Source organism: Mandrillus leucophaeus, unplaced genomic scaffold, assembly GCF_000951045.1.
Source record: "Mandrillus leucophaeus isolate KB7577 unplaced genomic scaffold, Mleu.le_1.0 Scaffold639, whole genome shotgun sequence".
Classification (NCBI taxonomy): Eukaryota; Metazoa; Chordata; class Mammalia; order Primates; family Cercopithecidae; genus Mandrillus; species Mandrillus leucophaeus.
In genome coordinates, this window is record NW_012106908.1 from 685,500 (window position 1) to 709,559 (window position 24,060).

Consider the following 24,060-nt stretch of genomic DNA (forward strand, 5'->3'; position numbering starts at 1 on the left):
TTGAGATGGATGATCAAGTTTATTCACAAATGATTTTGAATATATTTCTTTAAACAGACTTTCTCAAGAATTTCCATTTTGCTTCAAAAATTTACACAGTACCATATAGCTCACACATACAGTGCAGAGCAAGAATGTACATATTCTTAAGTATTCATGTATGAGAAGAGAATGAAATGGGACATAATATCAGTACCAGTATAACAAAAGTTAGTAATTTAGAAAGGAACATGAAGTAATATTTTTATTCCACTTTTTCTTCTGCCTTTGTTTTTATGAAGAACTCTGGTTTGTAGATACAACGATAGACCAAGAGCTGAGGAAGAACTCCATATGCTATGTTTAATGCTAAAAAAAGGATTTTTGCTTCTTCGGGGACTCTGTAGACATAAGCAGTTCTAGCATGAAGAGAAGCACCAATGTGAGAAAACTGAGCCTGTTGCATAAAAAAAAAAAAATGGGGTAAGCATGAAACATGTTCAGTTGGATGCACGATGAGTTCTGAATGGTTCATTCAGGCTACGTTTCTGTGCCCTCAAAACCAGTCTCACCTGCAGGCAAAATACCTTCAAACGATCCAGAGTCTTTAATGTGAGAGTCTTTCATTAAATTTAGTCTTTGATTAAATTTAGGGCCATTCTTGATATGACTGTTCAAATAAAGTAGATATTATTTCGTGTAGTTTTATCATGCCAGTTGTGTTTTTAACCATCAAGTGCCCTTTACCAAACATCAGTGGCTCAATCTAATAGAAAAATCTGAATAAAATCTCAGTTTTTTTTCTGATTTGCATTCTGGAGATCCTACATAGAGACTCAGTTGTGGTTCACAAATTGAGTTCCAATAAAAATGAGGCAAGTGCAGAGTTTTTAAAAACTAAAATATTTTTAGCATAACAAACTATTGAAAGGGAAGCACTGGGGGGACCTCAGCTTCATTTATCAGTCTTTCATCTACTCCTTGGAGCAAGAGCTTCTACCCTTTCCCTGTGTGTTTTTTGTTTATTCATTTATTCATGTATTTGTTTTTTCTGCAGCTTTTAAAATATTAAGGGTTGTTTGTAAGATAAGATCGTTACCAATTTGGGTGGAGGTAGGAGTACAGTTGCTCTTTGTAAAATGGCAAATGTACATGCAGGCAACCTTTTTAAATCAAATTATAATTTATTTGGAAGTATGACTTGTCAGCATTATCTGCATTTGCAAAATGGCCTCCCTCTCTACTTATATACTTGTTCAGAAAATACATTCAGAATGTGCCAACTGGTCTTTTTTGATATTTTTTGCAAGCACAGAGGAAAACTGTATTGGAAAGGGTAAAACAGACCACAGCAGGATTAAAAGCTCCTGTCAGAAAATTTCCTCAGAAGGCTTGTATCATTACAAAATGTACCCCTGGAGTCTGCATTTTCATATCTTGCTGAAATTCAAGATATACATGAATAAAGGATTGGGAATCTAAATGTATTAAGTAGTAAATTATCAGTTCATCAGGATCAAAGAGACAAAAGACCGCACTATAGAGAAGGCATAGAAGTAACAAGAATGAAGAATTAAATAATTTGCTTTAAATACATGTAAGTTATTTTATATTTCTTTCCATATGAAACCAATGTATTCTGCCGAGTGATTCACAGATAAAGGTGTTTACTCATCACTTGACTTCACCATGGCAAGAAAAGGACAAGTTTTTTTAAGTAGCGTCTTTATGAATTTTTTATCAGTGGCAAATATTTTAATGGGCTGCATTTTTACAAATTCCTGGTATATTCTGGAGACCTGTGGTACATGTTTGCTACTCTGGAAATAGAAATTAGCATGATGTATTGCCAAGGACCAACACGTGGATTGTCTACATTGTGATCCATGAGGCACCGAGAGGACTCGGCCCTCAGATACACCTCTCCTTGGTAGATGCCCAGGCAGAACCCAGCAAATGTATTTGCATCTCCGGGCTCCAAGGGCAAAAAACCTTGAGAGTAAAGGGCACTTTCAGGGCTGCCCTGAGGAGGTGCATTCTGGACATTCTAGGAACTCTGAGCAGGAACATGGCTCCCGTACTATTTTTCCTTAGGGTCTGTTTTGAATAATAGTGTTTTTCTGAATATATAACCAAGCATTTTCTTCTGCACTAGAAGCCAAATTCGATCCCTGGTTTTCAGAAATGTGGGTTTGGTGGTTCTATCTTTATAGATACTTATACACATCACAAAATCACCAAATTTGGGGAAATGCCAACCATACTTTAAGAGAATAAAGATGAGCAGTTGTGCCTACTTGCATAGGGAAGCCTGCATAAAAAGTCAGTGATTCCTTAGGCTCTTTTCCTGCACTAACCAGTGCAGTTAATACCTCATTTTCATGAACAGCAAACTCGTGGCAACATTAAATGAATCATGGCCGGGCACAGTGGCTCATGCCTATAATCCCAGCACTCTTGGAGGCCGAGGCGGGTGGATCACCTGAGGTCAGGAGTTCAGGACCACCCTGGCCAACGTAGTGAAACCCTATCTCTACTAAAAATAAAAAAATTAGCCGGGCGTGGTGGTGGGCGCCTGTAATCTCAGCTACTCGGGAGGCTGAGGCAGGAAAATTGCTTGAACCTGGGAGTGGAGGTTGCATTGAGCCAAGATTGCACCATTGCACTCCAGCCTGGGTGACAGAGCAAGACTCTGTCATAAAAAAAAAAAATAAAAGATTCATGTCCTTAGATTGTAAGCCCACTGGGCAGGTACTGTGTCTAATGTTTTGTGTGGCACCTATCACATTACTAGAGCTCAATAAACGTTCAACAACAATGGACTTGTGACTGTCAAAATACATAAAGGGTCTACAAAGCTTTTCTCTATTTTTGTATGTATTTTAGTAGGCCTCTTTATTCAGAATTATTAAGGCACAAACATTTTAACATTCATAATCAAAAGAGGCATTTGTATGTGAGAGAACTCTAAGGCCAGTTGTGTGCAGCTCCCAGTACTGCTCATAGTCCTAATGGATGTACTTATGGTAGCCACACTTCTAGCTGAGTGAGTACCTGACCATAGCTTTCTCCTAAGGCATAGGATGTTAAGTGTTCAGGAGGAAGTTCAGAAAAACCTCAGTCTCACCTGATGAGGTTTCTCTTCCCAAGCACATAGCTAATAAGGGGCTGCAGGTTGTCTCCTGGGTGTTGTTCCCAGCAGCACGAGACCTCTCATGTCTGGACCTGAAGAGCTCAGCCTGAGCCTGTGCTGGGGTCAGGTGGCTCAGTGAACTCAGTGCTGCTGAATTAACAGGAGGCCCAGGATTACAGATATGAACTGTTGATCCTAGAAATTTATCCAGAATTTAGCAATGTGAGGTTGAGTCCCTAATAATTTTTCTTCTACTTCATTCTAAATCATTTTCACCTTACAGAAATAATTAAGAGATATATCTGATTTTTTTTTAAAGGATGGAGTGGCAAATGAGACAATAAGGTGAACAAAGGTTAAATTTTAAGAGCTGTTTTCTTACATGTATAGCGACAATCTGTAAAGGATAACTAAAAAAGTTAATGCTTTTTCCAGAAAGAAGAACTGAAAGAGTGTTATATGTCCATGTGAATGTTATAGGCAGAAAACTTAGGTGACCATTGGGATGACAGCCAGGGTCTTTTGCTAATACAGTATAAATAGCTAATCCAGAACTGTATTATCTTTTCTTAGAGTTTTTTGAGCAACATAGTTTATTGGTTCACAACACTGACTTTGGAACTAGACATCCAGAGTCAAATCACAACTCCACTACAAACCAGCTGTATGGCCTTGGGTGAGGTGTGGAACCCACCTCATAGGTTGTTTTGAGGGTTCAGTGAATTGATGTTTGTGATATGCTTAGACAGTGCCAAGCACTTGGGGCTATTCTGTAGACACAAATACAAAACTGAAATACCCATTCATGATCTGGTGCTTGACTCTGTAGAAAATCTGGGCCTTTGTTTTTAGATCCTCTTGACCTTTTGACCTTTTTACTGTTAAGTGTCTCCATGAAAGGATAAGTACATAAAGATATTAAATCCAGTATTAATTTAATACTAAATAAAGATGTTTAGCAATGAATCACACCAGAAGCAAATGAAGAAAACAAGATTTGCATTAGTATCCCAACTTAGCCGTGTTCTTCCTAAACCTTTACTTTCAGATTTTTCTTAACGTCTCCATGAGGGAAAAACCGTATGAAATTTACTTCCAGGCTGAGCATGGTGGCTCATACCTGTAATCCCAGCACTTTGGGAGGCCAAGGCAGGAGGGTCACTTGAGTCCAGAAGTTTGAGACCAACCTGGGCAACATAGCAAGACCCTGTCTCAATTTAAAAAAAAAATAAAAGAAATTTACTTCAGTAGAGTTAACTCTTCACAACCAAATTATTCACACATAAGCTTCCATATCTCTTTGTGAAGAAAAGACATGGCATAGCACCTACATAACCAGGGAGTTAGAGAGTCTGAGGGCCGCACCTGACTGAAGTAACTGAACCTGCTTTGCTGGCTGTGGGATGGCAGGCTCCTTACCAAGCCCATGGTGAGTCTGTCCCAAAGCTTTCCCCCAGTTTCTTTGTTTTCTTGATAATTATATACAATACACATAATTTAATTAGTTTGTCTAATTTGTAACAGGTTACAACATAAGGCATTTCTCCAAACTCTTACTGGGAATCTTCTACTAGTAATAATAGCAACAAAGAGTTTACATAGCTGTTATGTGCCAGGCACTGTTTTAAGCCCTTTACATATATTACCTCATCCAGCCCTCACAGCAATTCCATGAGAAAGCTACCGTTATTATCCTCACTTTACAGAAGGGGAAACTGAGGATCAGAGAGGTAAAGTAGCCAAGGTCATTGTGCTCATCAGCAACAGGCTAGAGTCTGAACCAGTCCACCTCCAGAGCTTATGCTTCTAACTATATGAACTCTACTGGCTCTGACTTTTTTTCATTTTCATTGATATTTTAGCAAGAGAAAATGCTTCAACTGAGGAAATGCTAATAAGTGGATCTAAGCAGCCTCTAATGCCTTTCAGATTACACTTGCAGCTTTAATCCTATAGTTAGCATTTTATATGAAAAGATACCTAGGTTATGAGTAAGTCCCCAGTGGAACTCTTTTTTTTTTTTTTTTTGAGACGGAGTCTCGCTCTGTCGCCCAGGCGGGAGTGCAGTGGCCGGATCTCAGCTCACTGCAAGCTCCGCCTCCCGGGTTTATGCCATTCTCCTGCCTCAGCCTCCCGAGTAGCTGGGACTACAGGCGCCCGCCACCTCGCCCGGCTAGTTTTTTGTATTTTTTAGTAGAGACGGGGTTTCACCGTGCTAGCCAGGATGGTCTCGATCTCCTGACCTCGTGATCCGCCCGTCTCGGCCTCCCAAAGTGCTGGGATTACAGGCTTGAGCCACCGCGCCCGGCCCGGAACTCTTTGGTCTAAAATGTGTCCTGGTTTCATTTTATTCAATTTTCTTTTACTCTTTCCTTGATCTTTTGATTTCTTAAGGCAGCAGATTTGGCAGACTCCTACATGGTCCGAAATCAAGGCCCCAGTAACTACTCACTCTTTCTTTTTTTTTGAGACAGTCTCGCTCTGTCACCCAGGCTGGAGTGCAGTGGTGTGATCTCGGCTCACTGCAACCTCCACCTTGCGGGTTCAAGCAATTCTCCTGCCTCAGCCTCCCAAGTAGCTGGGATTATAGATGCCCACCACCACGCCCAGCTAATTTTTTGTATTTTTAGTAGAGATGGGATTTTGTCATGTTGACCAGGCTGGTCTCAAACTCCTGATCTCAGGTAATCCACCTGCCTCGTCCTCCCAAAGTGCTGGGATTATAGGTGTGAGCCACCATGCCCGGCTACTACTCAATATTTCTTGCATTGGCCTATACTGATCAAGAATGAATTCAAAGGTGTGTTTTTTTTCCTTATTAAGTTGTATAGATTCTTCAGAGTTTGCTAGATGTTTCAATAAAAGTAAGTTTTAGTAAAGTTAGTGGGATCATGAATGCGTAAGGCTTCTAAATAAGAATGGCAATTTTAGCAAGCAAAGATGCTGATTAACGTTACAGAAAAATGCTTTTTTTTTCTTCTTTTTTTTTTTTGGTAGTGGTGGAGAGACAGGGTCTCTCTCTGTCGCCGCCCAGGCTGGAGAGTGCAGTGATGCAATCTTGGCTCACTGCAACCTCTGCTGCCTGGATTCAAGCGATCCTCCCACCTCAGCTTTCCTATTAGCTGGGACTACAAGCACATGCCATCATGCCAGCCTAATTTTTGTATTTTTTTGTAGAGACGGGGTTTTACCATGTTACCCAGGCTGGTTTCAAACTCCTGACTGCAAGCAGTCCACCCACCTTGGGCTCCCAAAGTGCTGGGATTACAGGCGTGAGCCACCATGCCTGGCTGGAGAGTGCTTTCTGTGATGAATATGTAAGGTACTCCCATAAGATGAGACTCCATTTCATAAGCACGTACTTTTGCTAAGTGAAAAACAAATCACATAACTAATTCATTATTCTGGTCGTATACATTGTTTTGTTGCAGCATGGTTTCTAACTTTTCCTTAGTCTACACACTGTAAGTAGATAGATATTAAAGCCCAGCCAAGAGCTATGGGAATTAGACCCATAATCCTTTACTCAATCTGTCTTCACCTGCTGGGCTGGGAGAAACATCCTGACATTTACAGGATCTGGTCCTTAGCCTGAGGCTCTGGATCTGGGTATTCACCATCAAGAGGGGCTTCAGGCTGCCTTAACAAACTGGGCAATGATGGATAAGCCCCAGGATGCCTGATGTCTGACATGAATGGGGTAATGCCCCTGCAGCTGCTAGCTGCTCTGTAGTCCACACTGCCCTTCTCAGAACCACTTGGCTGGAGTAGTAAGTGCCCATCTGCAAGCTTAGCTTCACCAACAAATTAGTGTTCGTCTTACTGCTACAGGCTCACCACACCCATTTTCCTCCAAGCTATGACCTTCCTAAGCTTCCTGACTGTTGACCCTGGCCATGTGACTAGGCTTTTGTCTAGGTTTTCCTGCCGTTTCCATTTGTCTCCTGAGACTTAACCAGGTCCAACATCTGGTCTCTTTAACCAGCCTGCTGGCTGATGACACTTAGTGTTCCTGCCTCAGGGACTGGTACCAGGCTGACCAAGGCACATGGCAGGTAGAGGAGGCCTGATTGTGCAGGCACAACACAAGGTGATAGGTGTCAAACAGAACAGCTGTCAAACTGAACAGTCTAATCCTCTAAAGAAAGGGCTGGCAAGAGTGAAGTGGGTATGCGGCCTTCTGTCCTGAAGGATACAGGAGAATAAGGCAGGGGAACCAGGCCAAATAAAAGCCAAGACTTATTCTGCCATCAGACCTGCTCCGTATGCCCACACCTCAGTGTTTCCCTGGGTTATTCCCAGGAGAGACTCAGCCTAATAAAGCCCCATTTGGCCCTCAGAGTCCAACTCAGAATGTCACTGCCTTCCACCCACAAGGTTCTCCAACACCTCATAACTACGTACAGCCTTTTCTGCTGTAGGACTCTGTGCCATAGTTCATTGTTTGCATGGGGTGGGCGAGATAACACAATAAAGAAGAATATGAGGTTTGGAGTCAGGATTTCATAACCCTATTCTGCCATTTAATAACTCTGTAATTTAAGGCAAATAATTTCAGGTGTCCTGAGCCTCCGCTTCCTCATCTTTATATTGGGATTTTTTTTTCAAAGCTATTACAAAAGATAATATGATGTGTCCATTGTGCTGTTTATTATGAGGCAGGCAGGAAGACCACAGTAACCAGCCTCCCCTGCAGTTGACCTGGTGCCAGGCCTGGACCCTGAAAATATCCCACATGATCTTTGCATAAACAGGAAATGAAATTTTACTGTGTTAAGCTACACTGAGTATTTGTTACAACAGCAGAGCACATAGCCTATCCTTAGACAAATAGGTAAGTAAAACTTTTAACGTGGTTTGCCTGGCACGAAGTAAGGTGATGAGAGCTCAGACTAGTGTAGGGGCAGCAGAACTGGAAAAAAAAAATGGATTGGAGAATCACTGGAGTAAAACTAACTGGCCCTGGTTGGGTGTGGTGGCTCACACCTGTAATCCCACCACTTTGGGAGGCTGAGGCAGGAGGATTACTTGAAGCAGGCATTTGAGAATAACCTGGGCAACAAAATAAGATCCCATCTCTTAAAAAAATTTTAAAATTAGCTGTGTGCAGTGGTCTATGTCTGTAGTCCCAGCTACTCTGGAGACTGAGGCAGGAGGATTGCTTGAGCCTAGGAGTCTGAGACTGCAGTGAGCTATGACTATGCCATCACACTCCAGCCTGGGAGATGGAGCAAGACCCTGTCTCTTTTAAAAAAAAAAAAAAAAAAAAAAAACCGGACTTGGTGGTGGTCTAGATGTACAGGATGAGGAGTGTAAATAATTACTCCAACTTTCTGGCTTGAGTTGCTGGATGCAATTGGGCTATTTACACAGATAATGAAAAAAATGGAAGAGAAGTTGTGGGGAGGATCCGGTCCTATTTTATATATTAAATATGAGGTGCTAGTGAGGCATGCAAGTAAAAAGACTTGAGTTTGGAATACAGGAGTCTGGGAACAGTTTGGGCTGAAGGTAGAAAATTGGAAGTCATTAGCTTATAGTTGGTATTGAAAGATACAAAGATAAAGACCTAAAATATACAAATAAAGCCCAGGGACTGAGGAATCGGGTATTTAGAGGTCTGCAAAGGAAAAACAACCAGCAAAGAGCAATAAATGTTAGTTCTCTTCCTTCTTAAGCCCCTCGAGGAAAGGACAGGAACCATTGCTTCTGGATGCTACATCAACTTTTTTGATATTACTATGCTAATTTTGTAATTAAGAATTACCTCAAACTGAAAGGATTTAATGCATTGACCCCTTAAATACTATATTTTTCAACCCTGTGAATTCTAGTATGTCTTGCAATCGTAGTTATTATACCATGCATATAATTGACTGTACAAGCCTACAGTTTCTGGATGAACCTCATTTCAGTTTGAATGATTATCTTCCTGAATAGGAAATTACAGCATACATCTAAAAATTCTCTTTTCTTCATTAGTAATCTCAAAAACATAATTCCTTTATGTACGATTTTTGGTTTCCTATAGCATTCTTATAACTGCTTGAAAAGAACAAGACGGAGCTAAAGTTTTTAAACAATAAGTTCATTTGTTTTATTTCTAGTAAGAAAAAACAATGAAATTAATTTTCTTCCTTGTTCAGATTGATTTGTTTTGCTAATTATCTTGTAAAAATGTGCTTTATGTTATATATGAAGTTCTCCATAGATAATTTCATTTTCAGTCAAATGCAGTAAGCATTCACTGAACACCTACTCTAGGCCAAATATTTGGCAAGGTGCCAGTGGAAAAGGAATCAACTGATAGGCCCAGAACATTTTTTAAACCACTTTCCCTGGTTCTGTATAACACAGTGTAGTGGAATTCTGAAGTCTTACATTTGGATGGACATTTTGAAGGTAACAGCTCAATCTTTTTTTAGTAGCCATGGTATTCAGAGATTGTGAAACAATCCTATAAAACAATGCCGCATCTGGGTGTGTAACCTTGGGCAAATCATTTAACTTCACTGGGCCTTAGTTTCCTCATCTTTGTAACTGGGTTGGCATATCTACCATATAGTTATTGTGAGATTTAAATAAAATGTACTTGCAGAAATGTCTTCCGAAGAACTGCAAAACCAAAGGTGACATGTCTAGTAGCTATCTCCTACTCTAAAACACTGAGGAGAGAAGTTTTTCATACATTCAACAATGACACCTAAACCACAAGTAAACCTTCTCAACAGAATATTCTTAGTACCTGAGCCAGACCTCCAGCATGTATCAATGTGATGTCAGGCATCCAGGAACATCCAGGAACCACTAAGCCATACAGTGCAGTCACAAAGTAAGGAACAGAATAGAACATATATGCCAGCATCTGTATAGAACAGAGAAATAATATCAGCAAATCAGCAGTTAACTTGGCCTGACTAAAAAGTACAAAAAAATAAACATTTTCATCTTTGAAAATATTAATTCCTATTTCCTATATGGGACCCATTTTTTTTACTTTTATTTTTATTTTTTTATTTTTATTTATTTGTATGTATGTATTTTGAGATGGAGTCTTGCTCTGTCCCCCAGGCTGGGGTGCAGTGGCGCGATCTCAGCTCACTGCAGCCTCCACCTCCCAGGTTCAAGCAGTTATCCTGCCTCAGCCACCTGAGTAGCTGGGATTACAGGCGTGTGCCACCATGCCCGGATAGTTGTTTGTATTTTTTCAGTAGAGATGGGATTTCACCGTGCTGGCCAGGCTGGTTTCAAACTCCTGACCACATGGTCAACCTGCCTCAGCCTCCCAAAGTGCTGGGATTACAGGTATGAGCCACCGCACCCAGCTGGAACCCATTTTTTAAAAGAAAATTAATGTTAGAAAAATCTTAGGCCTCATAACTACTTGACCTGAATTTTAGGATAAGCAGCAGGATCCTTTAGATAGGGCTCTTGAAATTGCGTATATAATCGGCAGAGCTCAGATGGGCAGTCCAAAGCAATCTAAGAACAAAAATAAACTCATTATAAAAATACGATCACATCTGGTTCTTAGGTTTGCTGATAAGGCTAAATGTGCCAGGTTTAGTCACAGGCTGCTTTGCTATTTAACAAAATGTGCATTGTAGAGACTCATCAATGATGGAAATATTTTACACATTTGTTTTAAGGAGATTAAGCAAAGGTTAATTATGGTGCAGGAAATGGTAACTAATGCCCTATTCTTGGGTACCTTTCAGATATTCAGAGTTTTAAGTATCTAGGTTTGGCTAGCCAAAGCACAGCTTGCTAAGTTATGAGTTTCACTTTTCCTGGAAATAACTAGCCCGCTATTCCCTACAGGAAGAAAAGTATATTTCTACACCAAATTCATCTTACTATGCATTGCAAGATTTGAAAATAGCACCTCCTGTCTCTAGTGCCTCATAGAGTATATAGCCTTTGGAGGCAGTAAAAGATAATGATTTGAAAGCAGCATCCTCTTGCCTGAAAGTCTCTTTGGCACCTTACTAGGTCCCCTCTGAGTCACCTTCCTCCCCTCAGGCACCATTCCTCATGTCTTTGGCCATAAATGTTGTCCCACCTAGATGACATATATGAACACAGGCCAATGGCAGAGTGGTAAAAATGGCCCCAATCCAAAAGCCCTACCCACCTTGCATACACACTCACACATGCACACATTTTTCTCATGTGCACAGGGAAGGGGATATGTCTATGCAAGAATACAGGTGGGGCCCACTTTTTTTTTGTTGTTTGAACCTACAACAAACTAACCAAAGAATGGTTTCAGTGGCCCTGTGGTCCAAGCAAAGCTATGGCCTTGCCTTCTCTTCCCCATGCCCCTCCTCCTGTTAGCCAACCCAACTCTCCTCCAGAAAGTTTCTGGCATTCCACAGATAAAGATAACTCTTAAAACAGCTTCTCCCCCTGAACCCAGCCTGCTGCACAGGCCCCCAGTAGCCCAAGACCCTGAAATGATAAAAGTCACCCACATGGGCTTACGCTTGCCACTCTACCCTCCAACTGTTATGCGCGCCAACAGGCTTAGAAGAGAAATTGTCACTGAAGCTGAATATAATTAACAATATAATTTTGATTTTCCCAAATGTATTTCTACTAAGAAGAAATCATCAAACTGGGCCATTGTGAAGGATCACTGATGAATAAAAATCCTAACAGTAATCATTTACTATGTATAAGAGCCTCTACCAAGTGTTTGGTGTACATTATTTAATCTCCAAAACAATACTGTTAAGGTAGGTCGTGTTATTTTACAGAGAGGAAAACAGAGTCAAAGAGTTAAGTAGTTTTTCCAAGGCCACACAGCTAGTAAATGGCCAGGATTCTAACTCCAAAGCCTGTGAGTCTTTTTCTTAACCTCTGCAGTAAAATATTAAAAAAGAGAAGATAGAAAATATGAAATGCCCACATGCCCTTAATGTATTTCAGTCACATCAATACAATACTCCAGGCCTGAGCTGAATTTACTCAACACTATTCTTATCAGTGAGACATTCCCATAACCCTACATACACGTGAATTGTTGAGCTCGTACGCCTTCCTCAACCCCATCGCCCCTATCCCGAGAACGCAGGGATGCTCTGTGCCACAGTTGTGTTGCAGTCCTAGGGTGCCATCCTTACCAAAGATATTTACATTTAAATCCAAAACATCAAAAGAATAATAGAGAGAGACTCCAATGGCTGATTTTTTAGATGCTCTAAAATGGGGAAGAAGATGCGTCTGAGTAGAGCTTGATCTAAGGATAGGAGGAGGTGACAGCAGGAGGCTGAGGTAGGGAGCAGTAGGAAGTAGGTCCGGGGCTCCAGGCTTTGATGGGAGGAATGGTTTGTTAGTTTGCTAAGAAGTCTGATGGAAAAACAAAAACATATTTCTAAGGTTTTTCCATTTGGAAATATGAGTAGTATCACAATGTTACATTATTATTATCTGTTACGCTTACCAAGCCTCTGAACAGGCAAAATCCAGTTGCCAGGAGGAGACACACGACCAACATTAAATCAAATGGTCTTCTCAGCAGGTCTTTCGCTTGGGCTTCTTGAATAACCTAAAATAGAGTTTGTACCTAAAGAGCAGGCCCAAAGTGCCAAAGAAGAATCTGAAATCTGAAACATTAAATGTCATGATGATGGATAAGAGAATTTTGAAGATTCACAATTTATATCATAAGTCATTGGCCATGGAACTTTAGGAAAATCATTTCCTTCCTCAAGTCTCAGTTTCCTTATCTGTGAAATGAAGAATTTGGGCTAAATGATCTCTCGAAGGGCCCTTATAGCTCTATGAGTCCACATTTTTTCTTGAAATGACATTTTAATGATAAGAAATTTTAAAAGCAAACCATAAACCTGCCACATCACTATTAACCATTGGTATACTTTTCCAGTAATACATGTAGTAGATATACACACACACACACACACGCATTCTTACATGATTAAAAATATTCTGAAAGTGAATACCGTATGGAAACACCACACTTCAGCCATTCTCCCACTGTTGGATATTTAGGCATTTTTCACTGTTACACTTAATGTAATGATGAACAATTTTGTATGTAAATCTTCGGTGGTATCAGTGTGATGATTTCCTGAGGATAGGGATCTAGGAGCAGAATTATTGGGTTCCAGAATTATTCAGGTTGATAACATTGCCAAATTGCTTTGCAGAACAATTCTGAATGTATGTTCCTGTCAGCACTGTATGACAATGCTGCTTGGCCCTGGCTGTCACTGTGTTTTCACATTAAAAATGATGATAAGCAATTCTGCATGCCTCCTGGCATACCTACTCTGTTGACACACTGACATGGAAACTTTAAAAGCAGTGGAGCCGGGACTAAGCGTGGACTGACTATTTGCTTTTTCTTTTTAACAGCCACCTCTTTCCTCAGAGGGATGTAAGAGAGTACCAGCTGTCAGTGTGCCAGCCTGAGTTTACATAGCAGCTGTCTAAATGTTTACACATGAAGTATTTGTCAATTAAAATGTATTTTAATGAATTTTATTGAAAACATTTTATAAAATGAATAGTCGTATTCTGATTATCTCTAGTAATTCATATTTTCATATATCAGTTTTGCTTAAAAGATCTTGCTAAATAATCTAATGCCTAGAAAAGGGAAAGAAACAGAGAAACTAGCTTAGAAATGAAGGCCTTAACAGAGTATCTGCCAGGCCAGTGTTGTTTCACCTTGACCACCCTGGCTGTGAATGGAAGGGGAGGTGTCTCAGATGTCCTGTAGCCAGTCTCCTTGGGTCTGGATCTCTGGAGTCGAGATTGTATGGCTGTGTAGACTACCTTGAGGAACAGTATTCCTCCAGTGTCGTCTTGGGGTAATAAATGCATAGGTGTCACAGAGGAACCCAGGTGCTCAAAATCCAGGCCATTAACAACCCTAGATGAACCACATACTATGGACTTCACTTGACACACTAATGCAGAATCTGATGGTTAGAGGCAGTGTGACCACTGGCACAGGAAGCTCCCCAAAGTATGGCCTTGCCAACAGAAGCAGATGTATTCAGACAGAAACAGACCTTCTTGCCCACATTAACTAAGATGTAAGCTAATGCTGCATAATCAAAACAGTCACACTGTTTGGATACCCCAAATGCTCCAGTCCACAGAGGCACAGTTCAATTCAGCAGCCAGTGGATGTGAATGAACCCTATGAGTTTGAGAACAGGGTACATCAAAACTTAATAAAATCACCTTTGAGGGGTAATTATAATTTTCTGATGGCTGATTATAGATTCTGAAACCAGCCCAGACAGGAAGACAAGTATATGGTATGCTTAAGAAAAAAGCAGGGCAAATTCGTGTTCCATACTTCCCTATTTAAAAGAGAGAAAGAGAAAGAAGTTACCAAAAGCATATCTAACACAGGTAATATTTAGGATACCTCCCCATCTCAGGTCATCTAAAATTTTGCTATGGGCCAGACAATATTTTTAATGAGGCCAAATTAAAAAGGTCAATTAAAAATACTAGATGTATAGTAACAGGCATGTCCTGCCTACAGTAATCTGTTTGAGCCCAGGAGGTCAAGGCTGCAGTAAGCTACGGCTGTACCGCTGCAACCCAGCCTGGGCAACAGAGTGAGATCCTGTCTTTAAAAAATACGTCTAGATAGATATCTATATATGTTTGTATATAGCTATCTCCCTATATATATAATATCCTGATTTCCTGCATACATTAATAATTTCCAAGTACATTTTTGGAGTTCTCATCATGTGTCAGGAGTTACATATTTGCACACTAAATATAGCCATAAACACCATACTCACTCCCTCGAGATCCTTCTAAAAAAATAGGAATCCCTGATACTTGACTGCCAAATTGTTCAATGCACACGTCTGGAAATTGCTCAAAAGCAGTTCTTAAAAGGTATTTTTTTTAAAGGTGAGAAAAAGGAATTACTCTGCAAAACAGGTTTTTAGTAAGCGTGGAATCACCTGGTTCTATTATAACTAAAAGAGCTTCTCTATTTAAAAACAAGCCCCATTGTTTTAGAAAAGGAAAGTGAACTTTAAGATAAAGTATCTTACCTACAATGTTTCCTGGCACAAAAACAACAACACTCATAATAATAGATCCAACCCAATATAGGCCAATGGTTCTATATGTTTCCCTGTAACAACAACAAAAAAATCTTGACTTGGTATGTTTGTCTTAGAATACTAAGCAAAAAATGATCCTCAATATTATTTTTTATTCAAACTAGTAAAGTACATGAATCAAAACATATTGAATCGAGAGGAATAAATCAAACACAGGGAGTCCTGGTTATCTAACTTCATTGCCACGTGATATACTATAGAACCTTCTTCGTGTCCTTTTAAATAGGAAATTATGCTTGCTATGTATTCTGTTAAACTACAACATGATCATCCCTGCTACAGGACTCCTGCATTTCCCTGTTGTGTGTGAAACTCAGCAGCATGAAAGGAAAAAAGAAAGTTGAAAGAAGAAAGGAAATTGAATCCATATTTTTAATCATTGTAAGTATGAGTTATACTTACAATGATAATGTTAAATGGACTTTTCCTGGGGTCACAGAATATTGGCCAAAGCCCCAAAGGTGAAGACAAGTGACATGTACCCCATGTTGCAAAGGAGCTGCTAGACATATACCCCTAATCTTCAATGCTGACAAAAAGTTTGTTCAGGCAGGGCGTGGTGACTCACGCCTGTAGTCCCAGGACTTTGAGAAGCTGAGGTGGGTGGGTCACTTGAGGTCAGGAGTTTGAGACCAGCCTGGCCAACATGGTGAACCACCGTCTCTACTAAAAATACACACACATACAAAAATTAGCTGGGCATGGTGGCATGCACCTGTAATTCCAGCTACTCTGGAGGCTGAGGCAAGAGAAATGGTTGCACTCGGGAGGCATAGGTTGCGGTGAGCCAAGATCGTGCCACTGCACTCCAGCCTGGGCGACAGAGCAAGAGACTGTCTCAAAAAAAAAAAAGTTCCTTCAATTGATAACCCCAATAACCCAACTCCACACTATGTAACAGGCTATGAGAAATTCAAAAGGAAATCCTCTGAAAGGAAACAAGGAGAATACTGTGTGGGTCCTGCCCCACCCTAGCCCTCAAGCCAAATGTAACCGGACCCCAAGAGGCCCATTCACAATGACTGGGATTGTAGGGAGGACAAATAAGAATGAGCTGGAGCCGGGCGTGGTGGTTCACGCCTGTAATCCCAGCACTTTGGAAGGCTGAGGTGGGCAGATCACCAGAAGTCAGAAGTTTGAGACTGGCCTGGCCAACATGGTGAAAAAAATTTTTAGATTGTTGTACTAAAAATACAAAATTTGCGGGTGTAGTGGCACACGTCTGTAGTCCCAGCTGAGGCATGAGAATTGCCTGAACCCGGGAGGCGGAGGTTGCAGTGAGCCGAGATTGTGCCATTGCACTCCAGCCTGAAAGACAAGAGCAAAACTCTGTCTCAAAAAAAAAAATAAAAAATTAGCTGGAGCTGACCTTGAGTGCATGTTGGGAGTGAGGGAGATAGTTGGTTAAACTGCATTTCAACCTTGTATGGGGCAAGAATGCATGACTTTCTGTAACCCGGAAGCAAGTGGAGGCCTGAGAAGACGGCTGGACTTAAACGTTTTGAAAGGATCCCTCCCCAAAGGGTGCACCTTCTGGGTTACAGGGGCCCCAGCAGAAAAAAGCTGTGGGTGGGCCACCATGGGCAGAAATTCAGCGCAAGAGCATGTCGTTCACTTCAGGGATTAGTGCAATGCAGAAGCTCCTGTGGTTGGGGTCTCTAAAGAACTCACACGTGTGCCTCCCCAGACCAACCTCGCATATCATGTTACCCAAAAACAGCACCTTTCACATAAGACTCTTCCCCTGTTCCTTTAATCCCTTGTACATACACATCTACTCCCAAGGGACCAGCTGCAGAGTGAGATGAGAGGAGTGAACGGACAGGCCATGTAGCCAAGCCTTAGTGCAAGCCAAGCCGCAGAGCTGTGCCTGATCTGGGGAAGGACAGAAGCTTTAAACCAAAATGAAATTGCAGTTTGGAAATTCTGAAGTTTTGAAATGAAGTTTAAGATGTGCTTGGCTTTAATTGCTGAAAATAAAAATTATTCTTGTAAGACAACATAATCAGAAAGCGTAAAGGGTCTGCCCGAGCTATCACCATGCTGGGGAGCAATTCAGAGGGACATATTCAAAAGGCAGTGTTACAAGGAGGATAAAGCCACGTCTGACGTGCACCCATGGAACTTATATTCATGTCCAGTATACTTGCTTGCGTATTTGCCTCTATGCATAACGTTTCCTTACATACCCGCTTATCGGTTGCTAAGGTGGCAAAGGCACACACCAGGTGAACTGACTTACTCCCATGCTATGGCTGCCACCATCACCAGGTACATCAGATAATGAGCAGAGCCATCCCAGTAGCAGATCATGTGCCCATATGCAGTGTTCAGATACGGTTCACCCTAAAGAAAGCATTAAACAGAAGTCCACTTTAAATAAGACCTGTAAATGCAGAACATCAGACCTGTATTGCAAGTAAAATAAAACAGCAGAAATAACTTGTGTTCATCTGCTAAGATGAAACTATTTCTTCAAAATTGGTAGGAACGTGAAAATACAACTTCATGCTGGAGCTGCCAAAACCAGGGTCTGGCCACAGAGGATGGAATTAGAGAATGCCTGGCCAATGGGCCTATGATGCATCAACAAAGGTTTGTACTGTGATGCGAAGGCAGATGGCATGATAGGCAATCTCAGCTGTACGGCAAACTCATGGAGACCAAGCCAAATCTTTGACAAAAGGTGCTGGGCAGTGATCAGAGAGGTGATCAGGGATGACCCTGCTTTCCAGAGCCAGTGGCTGGCCTTAATAATTCATGCTGATCCCGTGGCTTGCTGGACTGGGCATGGCACAGCATGCATTCTCCACATACTGACACATAGGCAGGCAGGCACTGAACTCGGAGCTTCACACCCAACCCCTCCTTCTACCTTCCCAACAACCCAGTGGGATGGACAGGATTGAGTCCATTTTACAGATGAGGAAACAGAGGCTCTGAGAGATTACAAGACTTACCTAAGGTCACGTAGCTAGTATACCTAGCAGAGAACAAGAAGAGCCGTACTTCTCCTGGGCAAATGTTAATGTTATGAACACGAGATTATATGACGAACTACAGTTCCCTTTTCTAGGTGGTTACATTTCCCTTTTCTAGGTGGTTACATTTCCAGGTGGCTTCTGGAAAGTCACTGGCAATTTTCCGTGCATTTCTACTTTTGTTTTGGCCCCACCTTGTTTTCCTTTCTTCTTTCTCCCCCGCTCATGCTGTCCTGGCTTGTTTCACACTGTAAGATGCCTTAAGTCCTTTCTACAACAAGGAAGAGTGCAGATCAACCAGCCCACCAATCAGCCAAGCAAGCAGGGCTTTCTTTGAAGTTTCATGCTCCCCTGGGGCAAGGACTGCTTTGTTATCTCTCCCACAGATCAAATCAAATTAAAATCAGAGGAGCAGGAAACAGAATCAAGGTTCTGCTTCTACACCCATGCCAGGCCCACGTCCTTTCTCTCGGACTTGCTGTGACTGAAGAACACATCTGATTTATGGTTTCAGACTTCCATTGCTAAGACACCTGGCTCTCTGAGCCAGTGGTGGTCTCTCCTGGTAGCTTGATGAGCATCTTTAACTGCATGGTCCACAGGCCACAGGTTCTTTGAACTCGCCTGAACTCTTAATTCATCAGCATCTCCCCTCAACCAGCCTCTCTCTCTCTTGCTCTCTCTGTATGTGTGTGTGTGTGTGTGTGTGTGTGTGTGTGTGTGTGTGTGTAGAGACAGGGTCTCACTCTGTCACCCAGTCTGGAGTGCAGTGGTGCAATCATTGCTCACTGCAGTCTCAACTCCTGGCCTCAAGCGATCCTCCCACCTTTGTCTCCCAAAGCACTGAGATGACAGGCATGAGCTACCAGGCCAGCCATGGCCTCTCTATATTAATGATGATACCATTCAGCTTCCCAAGGTCAAAACCACATGGTCATTTTTTCATTCCTCATTCTCCTATGCAGTCTTTCAGCAAATCTATCAACTTTATCGCTACCATGTCACCCTGGCAATACTCCCTCTTCTTCACAGCATTAGGTCTAGCCCTCAGTGTCCCTCACTGGGCCACGGCTACATTCCCAAATGGTCTCCCTACCTCTGTCCCCTCCTTCTAGCCCATGACACTCCTCCTGCCAGATGAAGATTCTTAAGGCCTGGCTCTTGGCATGTTGCTCTACTCTAAAACTCCCCAAAACTTGTCACAGCCTGCTGAACCAAGCCCCATCTCTCTATCACAGCTGGGTCCCCAGAGCCTGGCCCTGCAGACCTTGCCACCACAGTTACACCCCAGTCCCCGTTCTGGTACCCCATCTGCCCCAATGCTTACCACCCTTGCCAGCTCAGCCTCCAGCCCTCTCATCAGCCGCCTCCTTCCTAAAACCTCCCTCCTCTGGGTGCCATGGTCCCCACTCTCCAGGTTTTCCTTCTGCCTCTTGGCCTGCCCCCAAGGTCCACTTCAGGGGCTTCTCTTCTTCTGGCCATGGTCTCTAAAGTCCCAAGCTCAGCCCTTTTCTCTCTCTACCTTCTCATAGGCAAGCCCGTCTCCTCTCAGACCTTCAGGTACCAACTGCACTCAGATGGCCCCGGACTCTCTCTGCCAGGACTGCTCCTCAGAGCTCAAGACCTGCAAAACCTTGCCAGCATCTGAAACTCTACCTCCCCATAGAAATTCAGCCTCATCCCTGCAGATTGGTGCCCCAGTGGGAGGCACATGCTCTTTCTCCTCTCCAGTCCTCTCCAAGCCTTTGCCCAAGCTGTCCTTTCTCTCCAGAATTTCTCCTATCTCCCTGGTCCATCTGGAAATATCTATCTTCCACTGCCATGACCATTTTTTAAATGCTACAGCAGTGTCACCAACTCAATAAGCCTTCCCCGACTGTGCCCAGACTTAATTCCTCCTCCGTGTACTTCTGTGCCTGGAGTAAGTCTCTGTCACTGCATCTGGGACAATGCCATCTCCCCACCACATCAGGCAGGGAGCTCCTGGGGGGCAGGGAGCAGGTCTTCTGACCACAGAGTCCCCTTCAACAAATGTCTGCAGAAATAAATTCCTCCTCTCATCCCTCTCTGGTGTAATGTTTTTACATTACATGTTTGCAGCATTCTTCCAAATTCCAAAGCAGGAATCAGGACACTGTCTTAGGCCTCACCCTTCCCATCATTCCCAATTTGTCCCCAAGTCTTACTCATTCTAGCCACTCTGATTCTCTAAAGTTCATCCCTCTCTCTACTTCCCATGCGCTGCCTCTGCCCAGCCACATTTATGCCCCTGCTGGTCCCGAGGAATCCTCCTGACTGGTGCCCCAGCTCATGGCATGGACCCTTCCCTGCAAACCCATCCTTCCCAGAGTTACCTGTATTCTTCACTGACTTAAAATCTTCCCTCACAGACAGGATAAAACCTAAAATCCCACAGTGTACATACAAAGCTCCCCATTATTTGAACATGGATGAAGAATCTGCTTCGAGCCCTGTTCCTCATTTCCTGTGTAACCTTGAATGAGTCACTTAACCTCTCTGGGGCTGGGTTCAGCCCACCATAAAATAAGAAAATAGGACTAGCTCTCTTGAGTACCAGGCAGCTATCTAAAGCTATGATTTGGGCAGTGTGGTGAGGAGTGCCAGCCATCACAATCAAATGACTTCATCAAGTGCTTCTGTGTTTGGTACTTCACAAATTTAAGACTGACTTGGGGTTTCTGAGATAGTCATGTATTAACAGACACACAAATACTAAATCCATTTAAGGTACCTTATTTATATTAAATACAAATAAAGGAGAAAAGCAGGTCATGTGTGGGGTCATGAGAGAAGCTATGAGAGCTGAACATTGGAGAGAATTGCCTCCCGTGATCTAACCGTCCTTTCTGCTCCACTTTCCATGTGAATAAGTGACCTAAGGCTATTATAGGAAGTCAAAACCTGCCTATCATACCTGTTCACACTAAATGAGAGGACTTCTGGCTTAGAGTAATGTGATCTGGGTTGTGGTCTTTTGGTTGAAGCCTCATAATCACTAAGTGATCCCATACCTCTCTCAAGTAGTGTGTCATGAACCCGTCAATGATTCCATCTTGCTCCAGTCCTATGATGAGGTTCACCACGCTGGTAAATCCAAAAACTGCATACACTAGAGCAAAGAAAGCAGCAGTTTAAAAAGCAATAGCTCAGGAGGCAATTACACAAGCTTGGCATCAGCTAATAATAATGGAATGTTTTTCATGTTTTCCAGAAGATGCTGTGGACAATTATCGAGATAGACTAACAGAATACCCCTTCTACACACCCAGCTGGACCTCCACTTGTGTTTGCAGCTCTCCCCATCCCTGCCTAACTACTCTCATCAAGGCAACACTCATCACAGGAGTGGAGAATGATGGTCACCGCCGACTCAGTCACAGAAGATTCTAGCAGGCCAACTCCACCCATCCTCCACTCCCCTACAAGTGGCTGCCCAGAGCCAAACCCACATCCCACCTGGGCAGTGGGAGCAAAGCCAGTAACCGAGTGGCCAAGGAAGCATAGAAGTGACCGCTAAGTTTAAGACAATGACTCAGGCTGGGCGCAGTGGCTCGAGCCTGCATTCCCAGCACTTTGGGAGGCTGAAGCAGGCAGAACACCTGAGGTCAGGAGTTCAAGACCAGCCTGGCCAACACAGTGAAAGCCTGTCTCTACTAAAAATACCAAAATTAGCTGGGTGTGGTGGCACACGCCTGTAATCCCAACTACTCCGAAGGCTGAGACAAGAGAATCGCTTGAACCCAGGAGGTGGAGGTTGCAGTGAGGCGAGATCGCGCCGCTGCACTCCAGACTGAGCGATAGAACAAGACTGTCTCAAAAAAAAAAAGACAGTGACTTGACAAAGTGATTCATCTCAATGATTCCCAAGCAGGCCACCTTACAGCGTGTCCAGTGTGGTTACCCTATTCCACACAGCGTATCCTAGAGACAGACAGGTGGCAATGTGCAAGTGACAATGGCTTTCAGAAATAAGACTAGTGATGTTAAAAATGAATACAAGAGGGTATAACTGAATATGACAGAAGGAAATCTGTACCTATCAGAGAATCTTATTAGAGTTGTGAGCATCTCCTAAATGGGCTTAAAGCTACTAGCAACAAGAAATAATACTTTTTAAACAGCAGGTGATCAAATTTAATGCATGTTAGTTTGTCAAAGCTGCATTTTTAAGTTGTAACAAATTGGTGCCTTAGACTATGGGATGGGCATGAACAGTAGAAAAATCTGATGGTGAATATAAGAAAAGCTGTGAAAAAAGAAATGGAGAGGAGTGTGGGGATGGTTAATTCACAGAGAAGGGAAGGTGGCCTTGCCTGGAGTCAGCAGCCAGGAGTCCAGCACTCACCTTCTCCCCAGAAGGAACAAAAGGCCACACGTACATGAGGAGTCTGGCCTTGGGCCTGACCCTGGCCCTGAAGCTGCAGTATGCTCAAAGCTGTAGCAGACCAGGACAGAGGGCTGAGGGTACAGGAGAGAGGGTGCCCAGCCTTGAAGAGTCAGAGGGGCCAGAGCACAGGCCAGTGGAGAGAGCCAAGAAAAGGGATGTGGGCCTTGAAATCAGACAGATCCAGGTCATCTACTGACTGGCTGTAAAACCTTAGGCAAGTTACATTATTTCTGTAAGCTTCAGAGTTTCTTATATGTGGACTGGAGAAACTAGTTACTCACAATTCTTCTTTCCCACCTCACCTTTCCTAAGGCCCACTGTGGGCAGAGAATGCTCCCTATGCTGTTGCTGATGGGCTCGGCCCTATGCCTCATCTCAGCCAGTGGAATATGGGTGGGAGTAAGAGGGGGCAGCTCCAAGCCAAGGTCTTAAGAGCCACCACTTTCTTCCTACTAGCCCCACTGTGCCTCTGTATCTGCCCTGAGAAGGGCATGCCTGGGAGCTGCTGGTCCAAGAACAAGGAGTCAGAGAACAGCCCTGAAATCAACCCACAGCCTGATGCAGAGTGTCTCCAACCCACAGACCTGTGAGCAAGAAAAATAAATGTTTGTTGCTGTAGGACTTGGGGTGCATTTGATATGGAGCATTACTGAAGCAGAAACTATAGAACAAAATGCCCAGCAAGGTGCCTGGCACAGGAAGTGCTCAAAGGCCAGTAGTAGCTTGGCTGGGGCAGCATGCATGATGGAAGGGCATGGGCTTTGGGGGTCAAAAGCCATGTGACCTTTGCCACATTTCTTAGCATCTCCAAGCCAGCTGCTTCACTTTCAAGTGGAGGGATGGGGAGGATTAGGTAAAAGCCTGCTGCTAAAGTGCTCAGGGCCATACAAGGTGCACTATAGGTGCTTGTCTCTATGGCAGGTTCCATTATTTTCCTCTTCATGCATATGTGCAGACCCAGGCACCACACAGTTAAGTTCTGCACTAAGTCGGGGGGACTGCAAGTAGCAGGCTGAAGACAGGAAGCCCAGGAAGGAGCTGGCATGAGAGTCGAGGTCAGAGGTCAAAGCATGCTGGGGTTGGCAGGGTGCCTGCCTTGCCTGGCCTGCCAGTAACCCTCTACCAGGATGCCACCTGGGAGAGGGTGGAGTCCACAGCCTAAGAGGCAATAGCCAGAGGCGAGGGCCACATTATCCTGAAACACTCCTACACTTGCAACCACTCTTACCAAAAGGCTCAGAGTATTCACAACCAAGGAGGAATATGTGACTGAGGCCAAAAGTATTGTGTTATTAATCAGATACAAAAGATTTCCCTTTGTGGAGGCATACCATAGAACAGCGGGTCCCGGGGTGGTTTTCTTTTGACGAGGACACGAGCCAGCAGTGCTACCAGGAACAGGATGAGGGCAGCAACCCCTACAATAGTCCA

At 43.1% G+C, this 24,060-nt stretch overlaps 2 protein-coding genes across 2 annotated transcripts in view; one reads left to right on the forward strand and one right to left on the reverse strand.

The window, feature by feature from the left end:
* The window catches only part of LOC105554291 (hepatoma-derived growth factor-related protein 3), a 75,550-nt gene extending 53,669 nt beyond the window's left edge, over positions 1-21,881 (forward strand). The window contains exon 6 of the mRNA XM_012000688.1: positions 21,454-21,881. Coding sequence (XP_011856078.1) covers positions 21,454-21,486 — 33 coding nt within the window. The 3' untranslated portion in view covers positions 21,487-21,881. The remainder of the gene's footprint in view (positions 1-21,453) is intronic.
* TM6SF1 (transmembrane 6 superfamily member 1) lies at positions 1-24,060 on the reverse strand. Its single transcript, XM_012000663.1, has 9 exons — positions 23,961-24,060; positions 21,254-21,351; positions 17,483-17,586; positions 15,169-15,251; positions 14,330-14,451; positions 12,558-12,662; positions 10,502-10,594; positions 9,858-9,977; positions 1-436 (listed from the first exon to the last, which is right to left on the reverse strand). Exons 2-9 carry the CDS (start codon positions 21,272-21,274, stop codon positions 245-247), a joined length of 840 nt encoding a protein of 279 aa, XP_011856053.1. The 5' UTR covers positions 21,275-21,351; positions 23,961-24,060; the 3' UTR covers positions 1-244.